This window comes from Acinonyx jubatus, chromosome D4, assembly GCF_027475565.1.
Source record: "Acinonyx jubatus isolate Ajub_Pintada_27869175 chromosome D4, VMU_Ajub_asm_v1.0, whole genome shotgun sequence".
NCBI classification, from domain to species: Eukaryota; Metazoa; Chordata; class Mammalia; order Carnivora; family Felidae; genus Acinonyx; species Acinonyx jubatus.
Genome location: NC_069391.1, coordinates 3337994 through 3360521, shown reverse-complemented (window position 1 = coordinate 3360521; position 22528 = coordinate 3337994). Strand labels below are relative to the sequence as shown.

The following is a 22528-nucleotide window of genomic DNA, read 5'->3' as shown; positions in this document are numbered from 1 at the left end:
GCTCCAGCCCATAACGCGGCCGGAGAGATGGCAGGGTGCATCCGAAGGCCCCGTGCTGCGGGGTCACCCCAGGGCTCCCTGCAAGGTGCCGCCTGGGCCCCGAGGCGCGTCTCTGGGAGGAGCCCGCTGCTCTGCGCCCCTCCGTCAGTCAGAACCAGACTAGGGGAGTGGCCAGCTCCTCCTCTGCGGGACAGCCTGCGAGCCTCTCCCGCAGAGGGAGAAGCTCCCTTCTGCCTGGGGGGAGCCCTGCAGCCTGAGAGCAGGGACCCTGGAGGCATTGATGGAGCAGGGCAGAGGGACAGAGGGGCCCTCGGATGTGGCCTGAGGGCCGGGACGGACTCAGGGCCACACAGCCACTCGGCACCGCTGAGGCTGGGACCCAGCACCCTTCCCACAGTCCCATGGGCCTCCCAGGCTGCACCTGTCGGCCCAGCAAAGACTCCACTCTCGGGCGAACACCAGCCCGTGTGCACAGCCACTCAGGCCTTCCAGAATCCTGGCCACAGGGTGCTCCGGACCCATAGGAGCCTATCAGCACGCGGACATGAGGTCCGCAAGGTCCCAAGAAGATCCGGGAGTTTTCGGAAGATTGTCAGTGACTTAACCTGGGGACACAGTTTAGCCAGGATAATCCGGCAAAGCGCACGGCAGGCCAGGCCTGAGAGACTAGTCTCTCTCTACGAACTTAAAGCGGGGTGAGTATATACATTAGCATCATCGCACAAGACTGCCGAGACAGACCCCTGACATCGCGGCCCAGTGCCTGGAGGGAGCACGGAGGCCGTGGCGGGGTAGGTAAGAGCCACCAGCAGGCAATAGCGGGGCTGGCTTCGCCTCCAAATTCCCATCGGTGGTGCCGCCCTGCTCCCGCTGCTGCCTTGAGTCCACACCTATTTTTACCCGCCTATCCCTTCCCCTTCTCCAGATTTCCTGTCTGTTCCGCCTTCAGGAGCAATCGTGTGCTCTCCCACGTAAGTACTGTCCCCTCACAGACCGAGCTTCCGGGCAGCAGTCATGGCTCGCAGGCTGCAGGCGGGCCAGGTCTCCGAGAATCACAGCAAGCTTGCCGGGCCCTGTCCCCCCTCTGTGGGAGGAGAGAGGGTGGACGAGGGGACTGGACGGCCGTCCAAGGTTAGCCAGCATCTACAGGGACTAGAAGTAAGAAAAAGTGGGTGGGTTCTCGGAAATCTCAGGAGAGCCCGTACCAACTTTTCACCTAACGCGCCTCTTGAGGATTCGGGGTGGGGTTCCCTAAGTGTTTGGTCTGGAGGAGGGGGAACGTGGGAGAAGCAGGACCCAAGGCTGGTGTCCCCCTCTGCCCGGTAGGGTTCCTGTGACCTGGGGGCTCTGGGCTGCCAGGAGACAGCAGCTTCTCTGAACTGGGTGGGAATCTGGAGATGCTGACCAGGGACCCCTCCAGCCTCCCCACCGCTGAGCCAGGGGACAGCGGTCCTGCCTGGAAGGAGGAGTCCAAAGGGGCCATCGCCCCCAAGGATGTCATGGCTTGGGGAACCCAGCGGGCCTGCGGGTTTCTATCCAATCGCACACCGAAGTCCCGGCCAAGTCTGTGCAGCCATACCCCCCACTGTGCTAGACGATGACTGCCCGAAGGAGAACAGATATCTGTCCCCCACGCCATACTCAGAAGGCAAAGAGCGAGCCAACGCCTCAGCTCGGCTCAGATGCCAGGCCCTTCCTGCCTCCACACCTTTGCTGGGGCTGTTCCCTCCACCTGGAATGCACCCCCCACCCTCCCACCGGTCCTCTGTGGCTTGGCCCAAACCCACGCCTCTTCCCGAGACCTCTGCCTTCTGAACTCTGCCCACCTTGTCCCCACTGACTCATGCTCACGACCACACATTTCCTGGGGCCGTGGACCCAAGCGGCGGCCCGGTCTTACCGCCCCAGGCAATAAGCCCGTTGCACTTGCACTCACGCTCTTTCTGCAAGGCCCAGCCTGGGGAGCTGGCTGTGAACGAGTGAGTGAGTGAGTGAGTGACCGCTCAGCTCAGGTACTTAGAGGTGAAATTACTCCTCTCAGAAAATCCTCACGAGTCTACTGCTCCGCTAGGTGCCCAGCACAGGGGACAGCAAGAGAGCGAGGGTCACCCTCCCCGGAGTGAGGCACAGACCTTCTTCCTTTGCCACGAACTCAGAGGGGAGCAGTGGAGACTGAAGGGGTTGACCAGGGGGGAGAGTCCAGGAGGGCAGCTGATGTGAATCAGTGCTCAGTGGGGGTAGCAGCCACGATCATGGCTGTGAACTCAGACTACGGCTGTGGAAAAGACGGGGTTCGTCCCCAGTAGAGTCGGGGTCACGGCTGCCCTGAACCGCTACACCACGTCCTGCCCACCATGAGCCTCCTGGCCTGGGCTGCGGAGCAGGGGAGCAGGGCCTATGGGGCTGGAGGCAGCCAGCCCTGCTTGAGTCAGGGAGTTATTTTTGGTTCTCTGTCCAGACGGGTTCTGCCATGACCTCGGGAGCTGACATGATCTCAGAGAGCCCTGTGGCAGGGCCTCACGGAAGAGTCTTGGCACATGCAGTTCAGGAAGGTAGGTGTCCCTTTCTGTCACGAGGGCTCAGGATGTGCGTAAGGCGGGGAGGAGGCTCGGGAAGCGCCCCTGCGCAGGTGCAGCTTGGAGGGGGCGGAGTTGCTGGGCCCGCACGGCCGCCCTCGAGAGCCCAGGACGGGTCTCAGGAGGGAGGATGCCCGAAGAGCCGGGAGCCCGGACGAGGCAGTGTCCTGCAGACGAAGTCATTTGCCTCTTGCCATATTCCTAGAAGGAACTCGCTTCTGACAACAGCCTGGACAGTCTCCACGAGGAGCCTTGAGCGGGTCCGGGGCGACACGCCCACCAAAGAGAGACCAGACCGTGGGGTCGACGGCCCCGCGGCAGGCAGGCCGGGCCCCCCGGGCTTTTGGTCTCCCTTGCTCCCAGCTTTCATCCCTCAAGGACTGGGAACAGTTCACAAAGCTGGGAGCTTGGCAGACCCGTGTCCTTGCAGGGAGAGCAGCCTGAGGACAGAGCTCAGGCTGCACACAGCCCTGGAGCCTGGGAGGGGCACGGAGAGGGCCACTCACCCCGCCTCCGCTCACGGGCAGGGCAGGGCAGGCGTCAGGAGACCTCTCACCAGGCATAATCTTGAGTGCTTCCTGGGAGGACTCCAGAAGGCGACGCCGGCCCTGCCAGGATCCCACCCAGGCCAAGACGTGAGGAGGGCCTTGGATGCGGGTCTGCTTCCTCCCCGCCACCCCCTCGGGGTCTCCTGCAGGCAGAGGCACCCACACTCAGCTCTCAAGCCTCGACGGGACGCAGCACCCTTGGGCCAGCAGCTCGCTCACCGGCCCCTGCAGGCCCCTGGGAGCAGGTCAGGGCCGATCCCTCTGCCTCCCTGAACCCGCCACACCTCCAGGGCCAGAGAACAGGAGGGAGGCTTCAGGCTTGCCTCCTCCAGGAGAGCGAGCCTAGGAAACAGTGCCGAGGCAAAGCGCCATGCCCGACACCCAAAACTGGCAAAAACGTCTACAGTCTGATGGCTAGCAACGTGCACGCTGGGCTGGTGGGGTCGGTGATGCCCCGGGGCTTCACTCAGATGTGTTCTCCGTGGGACAAGAAAATCCCCCCCACCCCGCCACCCCAGACTGTAGTGCTCTGGGTGTCTGGGTACTTCTTTCCCACCCAGGATGGTATAATGCGGGAAGCCCTAAAATCAGCTATCCCTCCCCCTGTTCTTAAAGACAGGAAAACTGAGGCCTGAAGCTAGCAGGCACACGACACGCTCAGGATGCCTTGATGTACGAACAACATTTTGCACTGGATCCCGAGTCTCTGGCTCGGCTGGTGTAGCTGCTGGGTCACCTGACTCCGCAGGCTCCTCCCAGGGAGGCAGTGAAGTTTCACGCCCCAGCCCGGGGGACAGGGCCGCTGGGCAACCGTGGTGCTCGCTCATCTGGGAACGAACGAGGGGAGCTGCAGGGGTGTGGCCGGAAGTGCCCCCCCGCCCCCCCGCAGAGGAATGCCCAGAGACGCTGAGCCCCCCTCCAGTTTTAGAAAAGGAGTTTCAGAGTCGTTTTTTTCTGGCTGGGCCATCGGGAAAAACATACAATCCCCTTGAGAGAGAAATCTTTACCAACAGACACAAAACAAATGGAACCTTGTTTGTTTGTTTTTCCCTGTGTATGTTTTGGGGTCAGGGATTACCAGCATCGTGGACCTAAAGAGAAGGCGGCCACAAGGAGAACCCTGATTAGAGGCGCTGCACCGTCACACCGGGAAGGTAACGAGGTGCCGTTTGGCAAGCCAAGGACCAAGAGACAGCCTGGAGACCAAGGCACCAAGGCGCCGGGGCAGGGCCGGGGAGGGGGGCGGCCGGGGAGCTGCGGGAGCCCCAGCCACCAGCCCCCACGGAGCGGGAGGCGGGCTCTGTGCTTTGTGCTCACCGGAAGCTCCAAGCAAGCGAACGGGCCGCTAAGATGGGGCCCGTTTGCAAGGCGGAAATAAAGACCAAATCAGCAGCCGCAGGACGGGAGTGTGGTCCTTAAGTTACTGAGCTTAAGTGACAGCCCAGGGAGATGGGACAGCTACTGCTCACTGTATCATCCACTGTCTATCTACCCCCACACCTGCTCACCCACCTGTCCGTTCATCTATCGACTGACTGACTGTCTGCCCGCCTACCTCCCTACCTACTCACCTATCCTCTGCTCTCTGCCTGTCTACCTAGTTATCTATCACCTACTTCCTAACTGGCTGCCTACCTATCACCTACTACCTCCCTCCCTCCCTGCTTGCCTACCTGTCACCCCCTACTCTGCCAGATGCAGTGTGCAGCCATGATGGGAACGGTGTCCCTGGACTTCCACCGCGACCCCAGGGCACGGGGACTCCTACACCCTCACCGTACAGATAAAACAGGTGGCAGTGCCTTGGGAGAGTCACACGGCCACAGAGCAGCACTTAACTACTTCACCGCACTGCCGGCCCCAGACCGAGGGTTCTCCCGCTTTGGCGTTGTTTACCTGAATCGCCCGGGTGCTGGTTAGATGCAGATCCCTGGGCCCCACCTGCGGACTCCGATTCAGTGGGTCTATCTACAAGTCAAGGTGTTTCTGAACAAAGAAACGCAGAGGCGAGACCACACGGCTGCACTCCCGACACGTAGAGAATGCGGTCCCCGGGACTGGTCCTCTCTCTTCGCTCCCAAATCAACCATTTTGGCGGCCCCGGGGGAACCACGTGAAAGCCGCAAGGTTCAAAGTTGCAAGGAAAATTCACGCAGCTTCTAAAAATAGGCCAAGTGTTTTTAGGGGGTGGCATCCCCCTCGGAGAGGCCTGCGGCTTCTCTGCCTTGGTAACTTTCCACTCTGAATTTCCGTTTTGCTCCCTGACCCTTGACTCGGAAAGCATGGAGGTTTCATCGCCATTTCTCACTGGTATACACAGTCTATATCCCAGTGAGGGAAAACATAGTCAATGAGCCCTCCCCCACCCCCAGAGTCCTCAGAGGCTGGGACAGACCTCTCAGTGGGGGTGTTGGCAGGGTGTGGCCAGAGAGAGGCGATGGTCAGTGTGGGGTAATTGTGGCTAGAAACCCAAACCTGTGCCCAATGGTAAGAACCACACAGCCCATCGTCTTAAACATAGCCCCATCATTGTGAACATTCGAACATCCACACGGACCCCTGCAGTGTCAGAACAGGTCCCGGGTCCCCCAGCCCCCGACACTGGGGTGTGGTGAACCACGTCACTGGAAAAACGCAGCAGACGATCCCTCATGTGACATGGCGTAAGTGCCCACGGTAAACCAGATTAAACTCCCAACGCCTCTCGCTGTCCCCTCCGGGGCTGAGGTATGTAACAAGCGTCTGCCCTTGCTGAGGTGCCTAGAATGGCATTTGAGATAATCTGGATGTTCGGACCGGCTCAAACGGGTGCGGGGGGTGGGGGAGGGGGCCCTGCCGACTCCTTCCTCGCTCTCTGGACATTCCCTTTCACCTCACGGCACTAGGGATTTTAAAAAGCATTTGTGACCTTCGGGACGTTGTAAGTTTATAAAGAGGCATTTGGGGTGTGTTTTTGTGTGTGGGGGGGAGAGGGAACAAAAAGGGAATCAAGTTAGAATATCAGAGAAAAACCCAAGGGAAGCTTCTTCATAAGTCAAAATGACCCTCCATCACACTAAGAAGTACACGGCAGGGACACGAACCACCTTGGTGTCAAAAAACGGCAGGTGACAAGGGCCAGCGAGTCTCAGTAAGAAAACCCAAGGATTAATTGGAAAAACTGAAACGTGCTAGAAGAGCGGACCCAGATGCTAACGAGCCACGACTTGTGGAAGCAATCCACGGGAGAGTTGACAAGGCGAGCGGGTATTGATCCCAAGAACCTGAAGGGGTTCCCCCAGCGGCGGGGGTCCTTCCCGGAATAGGGCAACGGGGTGGAGGGGCCGGTGGGCTCAGAGGAGCTGCTCTATCCAGGCTGTTAGGACGGACTCGTGCCTTTACTCCCCGTGAACGGCAAGTCCTCTACCGTGGTGTGACTGGAGTTTCTCTTCTCTTTTATTCAAACTACGCCCGATGCGTTCTCTTGGGAGTTTCCTCAGCCCCTGTCCCCAACCCGGAGAGAATCTGAGATGTACGTTTCCAGCCCTATCGAACTTGTGTCCTAAACTCACCCGGGACACACGCGCGCGCACACACACACGCACACACGCATACACATCCTTCAGATGGTGTGTGGCATCTGATGCCTTCTCCAGATGTGCGACTCCACGGGGTCTGTGAGCTGGCCTTCTCTGCACAGGGTGGGACAGTGCCCTAGCCTGAGTGCCGCCTACCGGGGAGCCTAGGCGGGAGCCCTGCCCGGGGCCTCTCTGAAGCCAGGCGGGCGCTGTCCGCTTCAGCACCACTCCCTAAGCCTGTGTGGGAGCGGAGGTGGGCGGAGCAGAGCCGCGCCCCCGCAGGGTTCTGGTCCTACCTAGTTTTTGCATGCATGCACGGAGCCTTTCTTCAAGATTGGACACTCTGCTCTGCAGTTCATCGTAGTCATAGGCGCCAATCTCCTCTTGCAGCTCGTTAAGCACTGACGTCAGGTTCTGGACCTCCTCTTTAAACTGCAATACCAATTTGGCATCGGCCTTGTACTCCTCCAACACAGGTATCAAAGGCCTAAGTTCATCCATTTTCGCTTTTATCGCCTGCAAGGTCAAAATAAGCTGGGTTCAGTGCTCTGCGTGCAAAAACTTGCCACACCCTGCCTTGGCCTGGCTTCTCTCCCCGGGTGAGGGAGGGTGTGCACCTTCCTGCTTTCTTTATAGGTTTATGTATTCTGGTCCAAACGGGGTAGAAAAGCATATTAAACAGTCTCCGGAACACCAACATATTTGGGAAAGTCTTTATTGTCAGTTTAGAATGCAACATCTTAAGGTTACATGCTTTGAGTCACACACACAAAGTTTCTTTTTTTTTTTCTTTTTCAAAAAATGCATTGACAAGGGTTCAAACTATCCATGAAATGCATCTACAGTCACATGCAAAAGAGGATCCTGGTTGTATTCAAGGTTCCTTAGTGATATGGTGCTAAGTATTGGAAAATAATAGCAAAAATGCATGGTGCCCAAGCTCTCTGACCCTCTTTCATGGTTACATGGGAGTGGACTGCCTCTTCAGTCAGTGCAGCATTGAAAAAACGCTTTTAAGTTAGCCCTGCAAGCAAGAAAATGAAATACTGTTGAAGAGCTGCCTCACTAGCTTGCCTTAAACAGACAGCCATTAATAGACAAATATTTTCATGGTCACTTAAAAAAAAAAATCACACTGCAATGCTAGATTTCGTCCAAACCAACTGCTTTAACAGTTACAGAGCTTCCCTCGCAATTCCTGTTGAAATTCTCAGTGCAATTAAAGCATGGTCAAAGGCAAGGGGCTGCTTCTCCTCCCCCGGGGCCATATTGCCCCCAATTTTGGAACCGGGAGGGGGATGCCTGCGTGCACAGTACCAGCACCGCGCGGCTAGCCCTCGGCGGCTAAAGGCACCCTCGTCTTTAGGGGAATCTGAGTCTACCACGGAGAAGGGAATGAATGCTGCCCTTTCAGGGAGAGACACAAACTCTTTTTGGTCAAGCAGGTCAAAATCTCTCTCTGAGATAATTCGCAGTGACGTGTCAGGAGCAAGGACAACGTGTTCACCTGCCTCCGACGTGAGCAATCGCTTCATTTCTCCTCAACAGGCTCAGGCCTGCTATCGTTTTATTTATAATATAGATTTATGACTTCATTAGCCTGCCATTTTGCCTATATAATGTATCGCTCTTAAAAGCGGATTAGTTCTTGCTTCATGCAGGGAGCACATCAAAGGAAAACATTAGCATAAAAAGGACAGGAAGACGGAGCATCAGCAATTTCTAGTCAAGCAGGGTTGTGTAATTTGACCTGTTCGTTTATACCTGGGCTAGACTGCTAATTAACATGCATGTATACCTTAATTGAGGTGCGTATAATTTTTCAATTTGAACATTTTGAAGCTGACTAAAGCAGAAATGTATATATACATATTTCTACATATGTATATATAATTTTAGGGCCCACTCTGGCTTTAATGTCCAGAGTTACCCGGGGGAGGGTGGGGGTGGGGGAGAAACACTTACCAGGAAGTGAGAAAGATGTTGGTGTCTCTCTCCTTCTTCCCTGCAAATCTACAGTGTGCCTTGTCATAGCTAAATTAGGTCAGATGTGAAAAATTGCCCTGAGTGATCCCCGCTCAGAAACGGCTCTAATCAATGAAGCTAATCCTTGGCTAATGTGATTTACCTGCAGCAGCTTGAGAATGACAACGACCAATCATGTCCCTTCCCGGCCAATCTGTGACCTGCCTCAGAAGCTCACAGGGGTCTGAAACCCATTCCTCAGCCCGCCCCTTTCAAGGTGTCATTCGCCAAACCAGGGCGGGGACAGGCTGCCTGTCTATTTCCAAGGACAGCAGCCCCCTTGCAAAGGGCGATTCTCGCCGGGCTCCTCCCCGGGCTCCCGGTTTCTATTTCCAGAGGGAAGGGGCGAAGCCTGAAGGGAAACCAAGCCCGGTCTCGGAGGAGGAGGGACACACTTACCTTGAACTGCCTGGCCAGGTGCTGCCTGTGGCTCTCCTCCACCTGTCTGAACTTGGACTCCAGCCCCTTCATCTGGTTCTCCATCTTTTCCACGTACTGTAAGTCTCTCTGAGTCCGCCTGTCCAGGACCTCTATGGACTGAGACATGTTCTGCACCTGTCAAAAAGGCAACAGGTTCAAGGAAGGAGCCGTAGCAGGGGCCCGCCCATCGTATTTGCCTTCTAATGCACGACCGCGACCTTTTCCACACGGCCAACACACAGGGAACCAGAAGCAGCCCACACATCATTTACTAGTTGATCACCAACACCGGGGAGTGTTATGACCAAGGACTCCCCAAACAGAGCAAATTGCTTTGGTAAACATTTCGCCTGCCACGTTCCAGAATGCTTTTCCTTGCAGCCAGGGCTGCCAATCAGGGGTTCGGGAGCTTCAGGTCCTCCCTGGTCACGGCTCCAGGCACATGGCTTTGGGTGGCTCTTTTTCTTCCCTGTGTCAGGGATTGTGTTTAAGTCTCTCTACTCTGCAGGATGAAACCAGTTAGGCAGGCACGCATACCACGAAAGACGAATAGTGCCTTTGGGCTGCCCCCGCCCCAGGAAGAGCCTCTCTCTCCTCCTAAATCTCCCAGCCGTCCTGTTGCCAAGGCTGATGGCAGAAGCGTGGAACCAAGGAACAAGAGAACTGTTCTCCCTGACTCTCTATCAACCCCTTTCCCCATCCTGCACACCATCCATCACGCCCCGCGGTATCACAGGTAGATGACTGCTCTGCAAACATGTGCATTCCGAACATACAGTCAGGAATCGATCACCCAGCAAATGAATAATCACTGTTTTACACCTTTGCAGGCAGACCAGAATTGAGTCCAGCCTCAAGATGGAACTTTAATATTCAACAGGATTCCAGGGAGCTTAAAAGAAAACAGTTTCAGTGCAGCCACCTGCCAGAGCGTTTTATTTTCGGGAAAGTGGCTCGTGCTCCTGGGCACAGGCATTTGGGGCAGTGGGGAGGCAGAACGGAGCTCAGGGTTGCTGCGGCGGTGTTTGGGTCATTTTCCCTAGAGTCCAATCCAATTACGAGGGAGGACGACACCTTTACAACCGCGAACTTTCAGCTCTGATATTCCGCTGCCTTTGAAAACTCTCTCCCTTTTAGAAACAGAATCATTTGGGTATGACACGTAGCCGGACTTGGCCAGTGAAAAGCTGGTAGTGGTTCGGTTTCTGTGCCTCCTGTGCATCGTCCACCCCCACAAATAAAATAAAATAAAATAAAATAAAAGAGCACATCTAAAAGGCTTCTCAGTGGGAGAAAAATTGGTATTACTCATTGCAGCACTTTGAAATGCCTGGAATTTTACGGTTATTTAAAAGTAACACACAAACTCAGTTTAAAAATTCACGTTTGTAAAATACAGTACGTGGGTGACTCTGACTCTCTCGGATCCTTTCTCTTTAGACGTTTCACGGGGACCTGGAATATATTTGTTCTCTTACCTTCTCTCTCCCTGCCCTCCTCGCACTGAATAACCAGCTGTCTTACCTCCTCACACTGAGTAACTACAGCACTCCCTTTGAGAAGACTCGTGAGTTTTGGTTACCTTAAAGCCCAGCCCGAACACCACCTCCTCCGGGGAGGCTTCCAGGATGCGCCAAGCCAGGAGTGGCTGCACACTGCTTGGAAACAGCACTACCTTGTCGGAGCCATGCCTGCAGGGCAGCAACCCACTCATCTGCTTCAACAGCCAGGGGATGGGAGGGGGCTGGGCCTCATTCACTCCTGTAACCACAGCAGGAGGCCCACACATCATAAGGTGGGGAGTGTCCCCCCAGCAGCCACAATGCTGGGAGCAGGAACACAAATGGCGCCTCCGGTCCAGACCCCTCTCCCCTCCTCTCCTGGGACATCCGATTCCCCAGGAGCAAGGGCCTCCGTGGGCAGAGCAGAAGCCACTGGGTCCGCCGGCTCCAGTCTCGATCGGCCAACAGGGGCCACACGCTGCACAACGGGCTTTTCATTTGCCAGGGAAGGAAGGCTTGTAACCAATTTTAACTAAGATCAAATTTAAGATTTAGAAAACAAAATTTAAGGATGCCAAGCTACCCAGCTGCCTTAACACAAAACGCGACTCTCCCTCTGCCTCTCCCACCTCCAGGGAGGGTGGACCCTCCTCTCTGGCGGGTCACAAAGCGGAAGGGCACAACCACTCCCAGGAGCGCCGGAAGACCCGGCCCGGGGCCACCCACCCTCTCTCCCGCTGGATGTGTCCCTGAGAAGCAGACCTACGAGCTCAAGGTCACGCAGCTGCTAAATGACACCGACCCCCCCCCTCCCCCACGCTCTGACCAGCGTGGGAGCAGGAGCTGGGAAAGCGGGGGAGGGGCAGCGACAAGCAACAGACACACCCGGCCTCCAGGGATTAGCGAACCCTAATTATTTACTGAATGTCTTCAGTGTTCCAGGCAGTGGGCTAAACCCATCACGTCACTACTCCGTTCAAGCTCGATGAAACCCCGGTTGGCGAACACTATTTCCGGTCCCACTTTCTGCATAAGGAGAGCCAGGCTCAGAGAGGTCGAGCAGACTGTCTGCCGCCACACGGCGGCCAGCCACGATTCAAGGCCTGGGCTGACTCCAAAACCCACGCTTCCAAATTCAGGGCAGGTGGCTTCCTCGAGGGGAACAGAAACAGAGCCCCTGGGCCCCCGCAGGCCTTTTCCACTCTGTGGGTTTCCAGGGGCCCTCATCCCCCCCGCCCCCGGCCCCGCGTCAGAACCGGGCTAGTTAGCGGTCAGCCCTGGCCGCAGCAGGCAGTGCCCCTCCCAAGGGCTCCGGGCCAGTGACAGTCAGAGCCCCGGGCGTGCGCCCACGACTCCACCGCGGGAAGCCCCCCGGGTGGGTTCACGTGAAGCCAGGCCGGGGAGACACAGAACTAGACGCGAGGTGGCCGGCTGGGACCCCGGCCCCACCAACGGCACGCACGATCAGACCCGCACAGCTCGGTGCACGCTCCCCACGGCAAGAGAAGGGGGGGGCGGCGACCGGAGGGAGGCCCCACGACGAGAACGCTGAAGCCCCCTCTTTTACAACAAAAGCTGCTGCCCTCTGAAAACACGGTGCCCACCGGGGTGTAAAATAGGGCCTTAAATCGTTAAGCCGTGGCGCGGTGGCGTCTGTAGGCAGAAAAGAGGCCTCCCAGGCCGGCGCTTTACCGGCTCTGAGAGCTTTCTGGAATCCAGAAAGCACCTCCCCCAAGAGCTCGAGGTTCTTCCTCACGGGCCCCCAGCCCCGCCCCCAGCCCCGCCTCAGCCCCGCCCCCCAGCCCGAGCACGCCCCCCCCAGCCCCGCCCCTCAGCCCGGACTCCACCCCCCCCCCCCCCCCCTCCAGCCCCGACGCCAGACAGGCCCCCAAGCCCGGCCCCCCAGCCCTGCCCCCAGACAGGGCCCCCCCACCCCAGCCCAGCCCTCCGCCCGAACCCCCCCCGACCCGCCCCCCTCGGCCCATCTCGGCCCCGCCCCCATCCCCGCCCCCCAGCCCGGCCTCAGCTGTCCCAGAGGCCCCTTCAAGCTCCACCTCCTGCCTCTGCAATTCTGAATAATTAAAGGCCCAATTAGGCTTTGGTCTAGTTTGGTGTTAATGAACGTTTGTGGAATCTGCTAAATGCGTTTTACATTAATTCTTTGCAAGTGATGTACTGGGTGGGCTAGAGATGAGAACAGAGACCACACTGTCCTTAAAGGGGAGCGGGAGCCACAGCCCAGCGCCGCCCAGAGCCTCGCCTCCCTTCTTCCTCCCCATGAGCAGAGCTGGCAGTGCCCCCCGCCCCCCCTTCCCTCCACACTTCGGGAAACTGAGGCCAAACTGGGACCTGGTCCTGTGAGGGGTGGTGGTTGGGCGGGGCCCAAATGAAAAGGTCCTGACCTAGCACCACAAGGCGGTCCCCCTGCCAGCGACCTGACCTGCCCCAAGACCCTCACGGCTCGGCCGGCGCCTCCCCTCGTGTCCTCAACAACGGCCAACGTACAGTTTTACTGGCGTGTGTGTGACTGTGTACGTGGGATGTCCACGGGGTATGTGTGGTGTGTGGGGGGGTGTGTAGGTGGCCCTGTGCATGGCGTGTGAGTGTGCCTGTGCGTGCTGTGTCCATGTGTGTCCGTGGGTGGTGTGTGTGCGTGCACAGCTCTGGGGGGGGGGGCGGAGGACGCCAGGCGGGGCGCCACTCCGCGGTTTGAGGGCCGGCCCCCCCTCCCCCCCCAGAGCCAGCTGCTTGGCTCGGGACAGGTGGTCCACCCTCTGACTTCCATTCTTGAAACGGGGTGAAAAATCTCACCAAGTTTACATGATCCTCGTGGAGATTATTTGGAACGATGGCTTCCGAGTGTGTTTTTGAGCCACACGGTGCCGTTCACAGTGGGTGCAAAGATGAGGACCCAGTGTAATTTTGCTCCGGAAGGCCTGCTGTGGGGGGGGGGGGCAGGGGGAGAGCCCCAGGGGCAAAATCCAAAGGGCTGCAAGGATGCCCCCCGCGGAGCTGCTCCGCGCCAGCCCCCAGCCCCCTGGACTGCGGGTCCCCAGGAGGGACCAAGAGATGGTGGCAGCGAAAGAAAGCACCCCGCGTCCCCGCACCCCGCTCCCACGTGGCTCCTCAGGGGAGCCTGCAGCGACCGGCGGGTCTACTCGTCTCTTCCTGGGCCATCCTTGAGGGTTCTGCACCCATCCATTCACTCAGTCACTCGTTCACAAACATTCTGAGTGTGGACGTGCCAAGAAAGAGGGAGGTCTTGAAGCAGGACAGACCCTGCAGGCTGGCCGAGCCTTGGTGCTGGTGTGGGCACGCGCGCGCGCGCGCGCACACACACACACACACACACACACACACACGCCCCACGCGGACTCACCTTCTCCAGCAGCTGCCTGAGCTGTTTCGTGCGGGCGTCCCGTGAACACATGGTCTGCTGGGGGGCGACCACTGTGCAGATACACCTGCCCTCGCTGTCTTGGGCAGAACTATAAACCTGCCAGCTCTCCTCGGGGTTGGTGGGCAACACCTGGAGGGGGGGGGTGGTGAGGGAGCGAGAGGGAGAGAGAGGTCAGACCGTAAGGCAGTGCAGCAGGAAAGACACCCGGGGAGGACTGTCAGAGTCCAGCCTCCGGGAAAAAGGCAGAAACGGTCCAAAGACGCGTTGGTTCTGACCACGGGGAGGGAAAGGGGCCCCCAAGAACAAAGGGGCGATCTCCTATCAGGGTCCCCAGGGCCAGAAGGAAGTGAAACCGACACGACTCTTTTAATTCTTTTTTTCCAATCCAGGGGATTTTTAAATTCCAGGGATGTTTGGAGTTCTGGCATCTGACCAAATTGATAGGTTAGGAGGACGGGAGGGAAGAGGCCGCAAGCCGGCGAGGAGCCAGGGAGGAAAGCAAGTGGCTGGTTCACTCGCAGCACGTAATTCAGAAAGATCTCCTCCCCACAAGGCACGCAGGGGTGGCTGGCGCAGCCTCGCTCCGCCGTCCCTGACGCGAAGGGATGTGGCACCCGCGGCAGAACCCGGGATCCAGCCGCCCGTCAGCCCAGAGCCGCAACGCCCCGAGCCCCGACCGTCCCCGGCACCCCGGCAGAGGCCGCCGGAGGAAGCGCCAGGCTTCCGACCCGGCTGCCACGCGCGGTCCTTCAGTGGATGTCACCAAGTTTCTGGCGGCATGGCGTTCACACCCAGCCTCGGTCCCGGGATATGCCCAAGGACCCACCAAGGAACCGGAGCCGTGTGTGGCCGGTGTCACCTTGCCGCCCGGCCCGGGTCCTGAGCGCCAGGGGCACAGGGTGGACGTTGCTGTGGGAAAACACTCCCTGAGCACAGACCCTCCCCCGGCAGCCTGCCCGGGCGCCTCAGGTCACCTCCCTGCTATTTTTAGCCCCGGCCGGGAGGAGAACCTATAGTAGTCGATACATTTGTTTCATTCATTGCCACCCCAGAGGTTTAGGACCCAGACCCCGGAGCAAAGTCATTATGAGAGCACTGGAAGCGCTTGAAACGGCAGGTGAACGTGACAAGGGTCTCAGGAGGGGCTCACACAAAGACCTGTGCCCAGGGCAGCACAAACCAGGTGGGAGAGGAGCCTCCTGCCCGCCCCCCTTCATTCCCCACCAGGAGGGGCCCGCCTGGGGTCCTTCCTTCCTCCGTTCCCCTCCTCTCAGGGCTGCTTCCCGCTCGGCCTGCCTCCCAGTGGCTCCAGCCAACATCCGACTCAGGCCTGCCCACAGGCACCCCGGCCACTCGCCACCCGCCCCCTCCCCCCCACCCAAGGCCTTGATGAGGGAGGAAAAGCCACCTGGGAGGCAAGGCAGAGGGGCAGAGGGGACAGGAGGGGCCAGCTCCACAGGCAGTGCCCCCCAGGGCCACTGCACCCTCCCTGGCCACCACGGCCGGGACCGTCAGGGACCTGGCTTGGGGACTCGCAGCCGCCAGCTCCCCCAACGGCCGCTGGCCCACTCCGGCAGTCCGTCTGGCTTTGACAAAGTAGGGCGGGCTCCGCTGGAGCCCTGGCTGGACCAGCCCTGACAGGGTGGAGCCCCGCGTCCCCACCCCTTACTTGCTGAGTGACCTTGGACAAGTCCCCAAGTCCCCTGCCTCAGTTTCCTGACCTTGTCCGCGAGGGACTTAATATTAGTTGATGCGGACTCCAGGCCTCCGAGTCCCTGAGGCCCCCTGCCCCGAGAGGAAACCCCGGCAAAGGAAGGAGGCGCGCCCCTGGGGGACCGGGGCGGGGTGCCGGCCGGCGGGGCAAGCGCGGGGGGCACGGTCACCCCCGCCGGCGGTAGCGTGGGGGAGAGCCGCCGCCGGGGACCCCTGCCCGTGCCCTTGGCCCCGCGCCCCCGCGCCCCCGCTCGGCGCCGCCCAGCCAGGGGTCGGGGTCGGAGGGAGCGGGCGGCAGGGCCCGCGGGGTGGCGGCGGGGACTTACGCCGGTGCTGCGGTCGAGCGTCCCGCCGCTGGCCGCCGAGAGCTTGGTGGTGTTGAGGCCCACCAGCGAGGGCAGCGTCTGGGACATCCAGTTGGTGATCATGGCCATGGTGCTCAGCACAACCCCGATCTTGAGCAGCGGCACCGACATCGCGCCTCGAGTCGCCTCCTGCGCCCGCGCGCGCCGGCGCCGGCTCCGCGCCCCCGGGCAGCCTTCAGGCGGCGGGCACCGCGGCGGGCAGGGGCGCCCGGCCGAGTCCCCGCGCCCCTTCGGCCCGCCGCCGCCGCCCGCCCGCCGCCGCCGCCCCGCGCGCCCCGGCCATGGCTGCGCCGCCCCGGGCGCCGGGGACGGTGGCCGCTGCCCGCTGCCCGGTGTCCGCGGTGCCGCCGCCCCTCCGCGCTGCGCGCCTCGCCGCCGGCTCGGGCTCCGGCTCCGGCTCGGGCTCTGAGCGCCGCGCGGGCTGCGCGCGGGGGCCGCGGCCGGGAGGCGGGGACACGGCCGGGCGGCGGCCGACGCAATCTGCCCAGGAAATGGGTGGATTTTTCCTCTCCGCTCTGGCTCCCCGCCGCCCCCTGGCTGCTGGCAGCGAGGCCTGCAAACCCCAGTCGCCAAGGGGTTGCGATGGGTGTTCAAGGAGGAGAGCCGACCACCGCCCCCAAGTCCTAAAATCGCGGCGGCCTTAGCGTCCAGACTGGTGGCGCCGCTGCTCCCTCCCGTCGGCCGGACGGACTGAGCGAGGCCTGGGCATCCCTTTGGGACCCCCGCTGGCCACCGCATCGCGCGCTCAGCCCTCGCCCTCGCTGCCCTGGAACTACTTGGGGGGTGGAGGCTCCAAGCTCCCCGCCAACCCTGCCGCCCCCGCACTGGAGCCCAGCCGGGAAGGGGTCTCCAGCCCCAGCGCGGGGAGGGGAGGGGCGAGGAAAAGGGTGGAAAGGGGAAGGCTTTCTGGAATCCCCCGGGATGGGGGGGTGGGGGGTGGGGCAGGTGCTCTAAGGCCTCTGGGAGGAAAGGAGCCTCCTGGCAGGTGCAGCACCCACCAGTGTGGGCCCCTGGGTTGGGGTGGGAGGGGTCCGAGGGCAGGGCAGGAGCTGCGTTTAGGTTTGGGCTCAGGCATCTGGGCAGGAGAGCTGAAGGTGCCTGGCCCATGAGGAGTGTGGAGCTGGGCGGGGCCTTGGGGTGTGTGGTTGGGGGCAAGAGAGGAGCCCGAGTCCTGGGGCCCAAGTGGAGGGTCAGGGCAGCCTGGCCTAAGTCCCCAGCCCTCCGCGGCATCACGGCAGGACACGCGCACGTCTCCGAGGCACGGGGCTGACTGGGTCGAACACCTGAACGCGGCTTTAGCATTTGCAGGAGCCTTTAGGGGATGAAGGGTCCGTCCGTCCTCAGTCCCTCCCACTAAGGGTCCCGGAAGTTTGGGAAGCATCCCCCAGGTCACTCACCACACTCTTTTCTGCCTGGGTGAAAATAAATCTCCCTTCCTGAACCGGGATTGGAAGGATCCGGCCTTCCCGGGGGCCACCGAAGATGCACACCACCTTCCCAGGGCGTCTGTCTCTGTTCCATGCCCTTTGGGAGAGGGGACGATGACAGCCAGGATGGTCCTGGCCCGAGTGTCGGGTGTCCGGTGTGAGACCCCAACGAAGGGTTTTCTGATTTGTTTTCCCCAGGGGCACCAGGGAGTGCAGGTGGCCGGTTCCAACCGTTGGGGAAGGGCGCCACCTCCCAGTGTGAGCCGGTACTGCAGGCTCCGCGGCGAGCCCGCCCGCCCGTGCAGGTCACACCAGGCCACACATTCACGCGACTACCGGAGCTCAGCCTCCTTCCCCTGCCAGCACGTGACCAGCATATTCAGGGCCGCAAGCCACGCTGCCCAGATCACTCGCGCTCAAATCCCACTGCGGGCAGTGGCCGCTCCCTTGGCGGAAAGAATCTCCAGTCGAGCCCAACCCAGTCTACAGAACTCTCGGGCTGTGCATCTAGAAGCGGCAAGGGCTTGGATACAGCCTGCCGTGCAGCCCGGGACAGGAGCGACACCAACACGGGAGCCGATTCCTGGACACTCGCCGTGGCCGGGCACCGAGCGTGAATGAAAACTCTCTTATTATTAGTGGCCAACACGCCGCTGCCAGAGAGAGGCGTCTCGGACGAGCCGCTCAGCACGGAGAACGCAGACTCAGGGCAGGTGGCCTGGGTTTGAGCCCTGGCTCTGCCACCAGCTGTGAGACCCCGGCCGAGGGGTTGGGCCTGCTGTGCCTCAGTTTGCCCATCTGGGAAACAGGCCCACTAACAGTAATAGTGACCTCTCTCTCCGGGGTACCGTGAAGACGGAGCGCGTTAGTGCGGGAGCGGGTTTGGCGCCCGGTAACGGTGCCTTTCCCGGTCACCCCGCTTGGCAGGAGACAGCACGCACTCGGGAGACCCCTCCGCTGAGTGACCAGGGCTCAAGTGCATGGCAGGGCTGGGACTCGTGCCCCCGGGGACCCCTGCCGCTCCTCGTGACAGCTGCTGCTGTTGATAAGGACGCACAAGTGCTCAGAAGGTATTGCTGGACACGAAAGTAATCCCCCCGACCAGAGCCCCATTCGAGGAGGATGAGGGTCCAGATGGGCAGATAGAAAGAATTAAAAAAAGGAAACAAAGGAAGTTTGAAGGGCACCACGTCCGTTGGGCTCCTCAACTGAGAAACCCAAGACCAGGTAGTTTGCGACGACGGGGCCGACGCTGCTCCGGGGAACTCGGGAGGCGGGAGGACCCCGGGACCCACAAGCTGCTTCGGCTCCACCCGCCCGGGACCCCCTCCGACCCTCGACCCTCCGCGCACGGACACTGGGGGCCGGCCTGGGGACGTGAGCCCTGCAGTCATACTGGGGAGCTGGGAGCGTTTGTGGCGTCCCCTGAGGCGTGGCTGGGAGGCCGTCTTTGTAAACATCGGGCTCTGGGTGACTCCCACGGGGTTTGCCAACTGTGGACGTTGCCTCGGTACTGCTACAGCTGCCTGGGAGCCGAGCCGACCCTGGAGGTCAGAGAATTTGAGCAGGACTTGGGGCGACAGCTGGCTCGCACCCAGCCTGACGCCTGTCAGTCCCTCCTCACCACCTCTGCATCCCTTTCTGTGTTTATAAAGGCACAAACAGAGGCACCATTCACATCCCTCCGTCCCAGAGGGCGTGTGTAGACAGAACAGGGGTGTGTGGTGGGTATAGCCCTGCTCCTGACCCACAGTGAGCCTGCACCCCTGCCGCCCTGCCCTGCACCCCTGCTGCCCTGTCCTGCACCATTGAGGCCCTGCCCTGCCCTACACCCCATGCCCTGCCCTACACCCCTGTTGTCCTGCACCCTTATGCCCTACCCTGCACCCCTTCCACCCTGCCCTGCCTCCCTGCCCTGCACCCCTGCTGCCATGCCCTACACCCCTGCCACCCTGCACCACTGATGCCCTGCCCTTTCCTACACCCCTATGCCCTGCCCTGCACCATTGCCACCTTGTCCTGCACCCCTGCGACCCTGCCCTGCACCCCTATGCCCTGCCCTGTACCCCTATGCCCTTCTCTGTACCCGTATGCCCTGTCCTGCACCCCTGCCCTGCCCTGCTCTGCACCCCTGCTGCCCTGTCCTGCACCATTGAGGCCCTGCCCTGCCCTACACCCCATGCCCTGCCCTACACCCCTGTTGTCCTGCACCCTTATGCCCTACCCTGCACCCCTTCCACCCTGCCCTGCTTCCCTGCCCTGCACCCCTGCCTCCCTGCCCTTTCCTACACCCTTATGCCCTGCCCTGCACCATTGCCACCTTGTCCTGCACCCCTGCGACCCTGCCCTGCACCCCTATGCCCTGCCCTGCACCCCTGCCGCCCTGCCCTGCACCCCTATGCCCTTCCCTGCACTGCTGCTCTGACAAGCTGGACGTTGGAGGTAAGTCACTTCTGACTCCTCTAATCCCAAACCAAAGTCCTCTCCAGGGACTGGAATCCATGAGTCAGTAGGAGAGACTCTTGCTTTTAATGCATTTGAAAGGGTCATCCGAGAAGCCTTGAGCAAGTGTAATTTGATTTAGGAGGCCACACAGTATTTCCGAAAGCAAACTGTGCATTGTTGAAGAGTGAGGCATTTGGATTAAAGGATCCGTGGCATCGGCCGACCCCAAATGTTGCTGAGGAGGAATTTAAATCCCAATTTCCACACGGCTTCCCTGGAAGCAAGGGCTCACTTGCGCTCACCACTCTCAATAGCCACCGTAACACTAACTGAGCAGGTGCTGTGCCCCAGACGCCCTCACGCCAGCTGCATCATGTCCCTTGATCCTCGCGGCCGCCCATGGGCGATGCTCTTGCTGCGTCAGGCTCGGGAAGACAGCAAGACCTTCAAGGTCATGTGGGGAGCCGGCCGTTCCCAGGACCAAGCTCAAAAACGTGGCACACCTCTGCCTGTCAGACGTCACGGGGTCCGTCTGCTCCGGCCGCTATGACAACACACTGCCGACTGGCAGCTTATGACGGCAGGCGTTTGCCGCCTGTGGTATGGTCCAGCCCTGGGAGGCCCTGCCCCCCGGCTTGTGGCCCGCGAGGAGGCACGACGTCGGAGCATCTCCGTTCTACAGACAGAGCACAGGTCCCCAGAGTAGGGACTCGCTCAGGTCTGGGCCTTGGCAAAGGGACAGCCCCAAGGAGCAAAGTTTGGATGCCCTTTTGCTGTGGAAAAGCATGCACACTTTCCCAGGGCACCTGGGTGGCTCAGTTAAATGGTGGACTCCTGGTTTTGGCTCAGGTCAAGATCTCACGGTTCGTGGGATCGAGCCCCCGTGTCGGGCTCTGCACAGCGAGGAGCCTGCTTGGGATTCTCTTTCCCTCTGTCTCTCTCTCTGCCCTTCCCCACCTGGCACTTGCTCTAGCTCAAAATAAATAAACATTAAAAAAAAAATTTTTTTTTTTTTAATGTTTATTTAGTCTCGAGAAACAGAGACAGAGCATGAGCAGGGGAGGGGCAGAGAGAGAGGGAGACACCGAATCGGAAGCGGGCTCCAGGCTCAGAGCTGTCGGCACAGAGCCTGACGCGGGGCTCGAACTCACCGACCGTGAGATCATGACCTGAGCCAAAGTCGGACGCTCAACCGACTGAGCCCCCCAGGCGCCCCAATAGATAAAGTTTTTGAAGAAGCATGCATATTTTTCTGAAGCTATCCGCACATAGCCGGGGTGGAGGAGAGAGGGAGGGCAGACGGAAATGGGAGAGGGTTAGGGGGGCCACGTGGGGCTACTCTGCTCCCTCACCCTGTGTGTGCCCTTTCCATCACTCTCCTGCTGGGGAAGAACATTTCTGCAACAGCAAAAGGTCTGGTCTGGAGCCGGGCACCTTGGGACGTTTGTTAGCCCGGCTGCAGAGCAGAGAGCTGACCCATCCTGCTGCAAAGCCTCCTCCCGGGTCCCTTCCTTCCGCCGTCCATGCAAGTGGGCTCAAGGTCCTGCGGAGCTGGGACTCACGGTGTCTATTCCAACCCCCCGGGAAAGAGCAGCCACTTCCCCATGGGACAGTGCTCTGTGACCCGCAGCTGTCACCAGGGCCGCTTCTTCCCTCAGCCACGACGCCCCCTTCTAGCCCTCAGTCCCGATTCTTTGTCCTTCAGAGAGTTGACCGTTTGTGGCCCCTCCCCGCGGCCCCCCACACCCTCTGCTCCTCCTCTGGAAAGTTCCATGCTGCTTTCATAAACGTTGCCTCAGACTGGCTTGCATCCAGACCGGGAGGCCACGGCCACGTGTCCTCTCAGTTGCCCAGCGGAAATGGGGTCTGCTTCTGGGAGTGGCGCTTTGGAGACCCTGGACGGGACGGCCCTGCAGGCAGGTCGCCCTCTGAGCTGAGCTCGTGGGTTTTGGGGGCCCCCCCAGACATTACTGCTTCCTTTCGCCCATTAAGGGAAGTCGCCATAACTGACTGAGGAGAGCAGTCTGGTTTCTGCTGAATTTAAGTCATTGATCAGGACCCGGGTTCATGGATTCCAACATGGCTCAGAAGGCCAGGTCTGCAGGACCAGGGTGCTGCCCGATGCCCCTCCCTCCCAGAGCACACGCTCCGCCCCCAGCCCCGCCTCCAACAGATTAGGACTCTGCCTGATGTGGGGGGGGGCCTCCGCCTCAGAAACCTTCCCAGCCAGCTCTACCAAAGGGAGGTGTCGTGTCTGGAGAAATCGAGTACCTGGATGCCACGTCCCGCTCGCTCGCGCCTGACTCTGCCCCTAGGCAGGGAACGGGAACTTTCCTGCACTTGGCAGGGCCAGCGCTCGGGGACTCACGTCTGAGAGCCGCGGATTGTTTCTGAAAGCCTGCCTCTGTTTCTTCTCCGGGACCTTGTTCGCTGTCAGATTTAGCACCAACACCCTGGGGTGCTGAGTCCGCTACTGATAATATTTATAAATATACCTCGGCTTTCTCTCCGACCCTCAGACACCCAAACCATCACTGAGAGCCAGAGGGA

General features: G+C 60.2%; 1 protein-coding gene across 3 annotated transcripts in view; it reads right to left on the bottom strand.

Annotated features, from left to right (window-relative positions):
• OLFM1 (olfactomedin 1) overlaps positions 1–22528 on the bottom strand; it is a 37222-nt gene that overhangs the window by 8818 nt on the left and 5876 nt on the right. The window contains exons 1-4 of one of the 3 annotated variants that reach the window (XM_027051686.2): positions 16068–16341; positions 14008–14157; positions 9106–9261; positions 6978–7197 (exon numbers count right to left, since the gene is read on the bottom strand). In XM_027051686.2, the coding sequence (XP_026907487.1) occupies positions 6978–7197; positions 9106–9261; positions 14008–14157; positions 16068–16217 (676 nt within the window). In that variant the 5' untranslated portion in view covers positions 16218–16341. Of the gene's footprint in view, positions 1–6977; positions 7198–9105; positions 9262–13439; positions 13576–14007; positions 14158–16067; positions 16342–22528 lie in introns of those variants that run through there. The other 2 variants (XM_027051687.2, XM_015087646.3) reach the window with 2 other exon arrangements.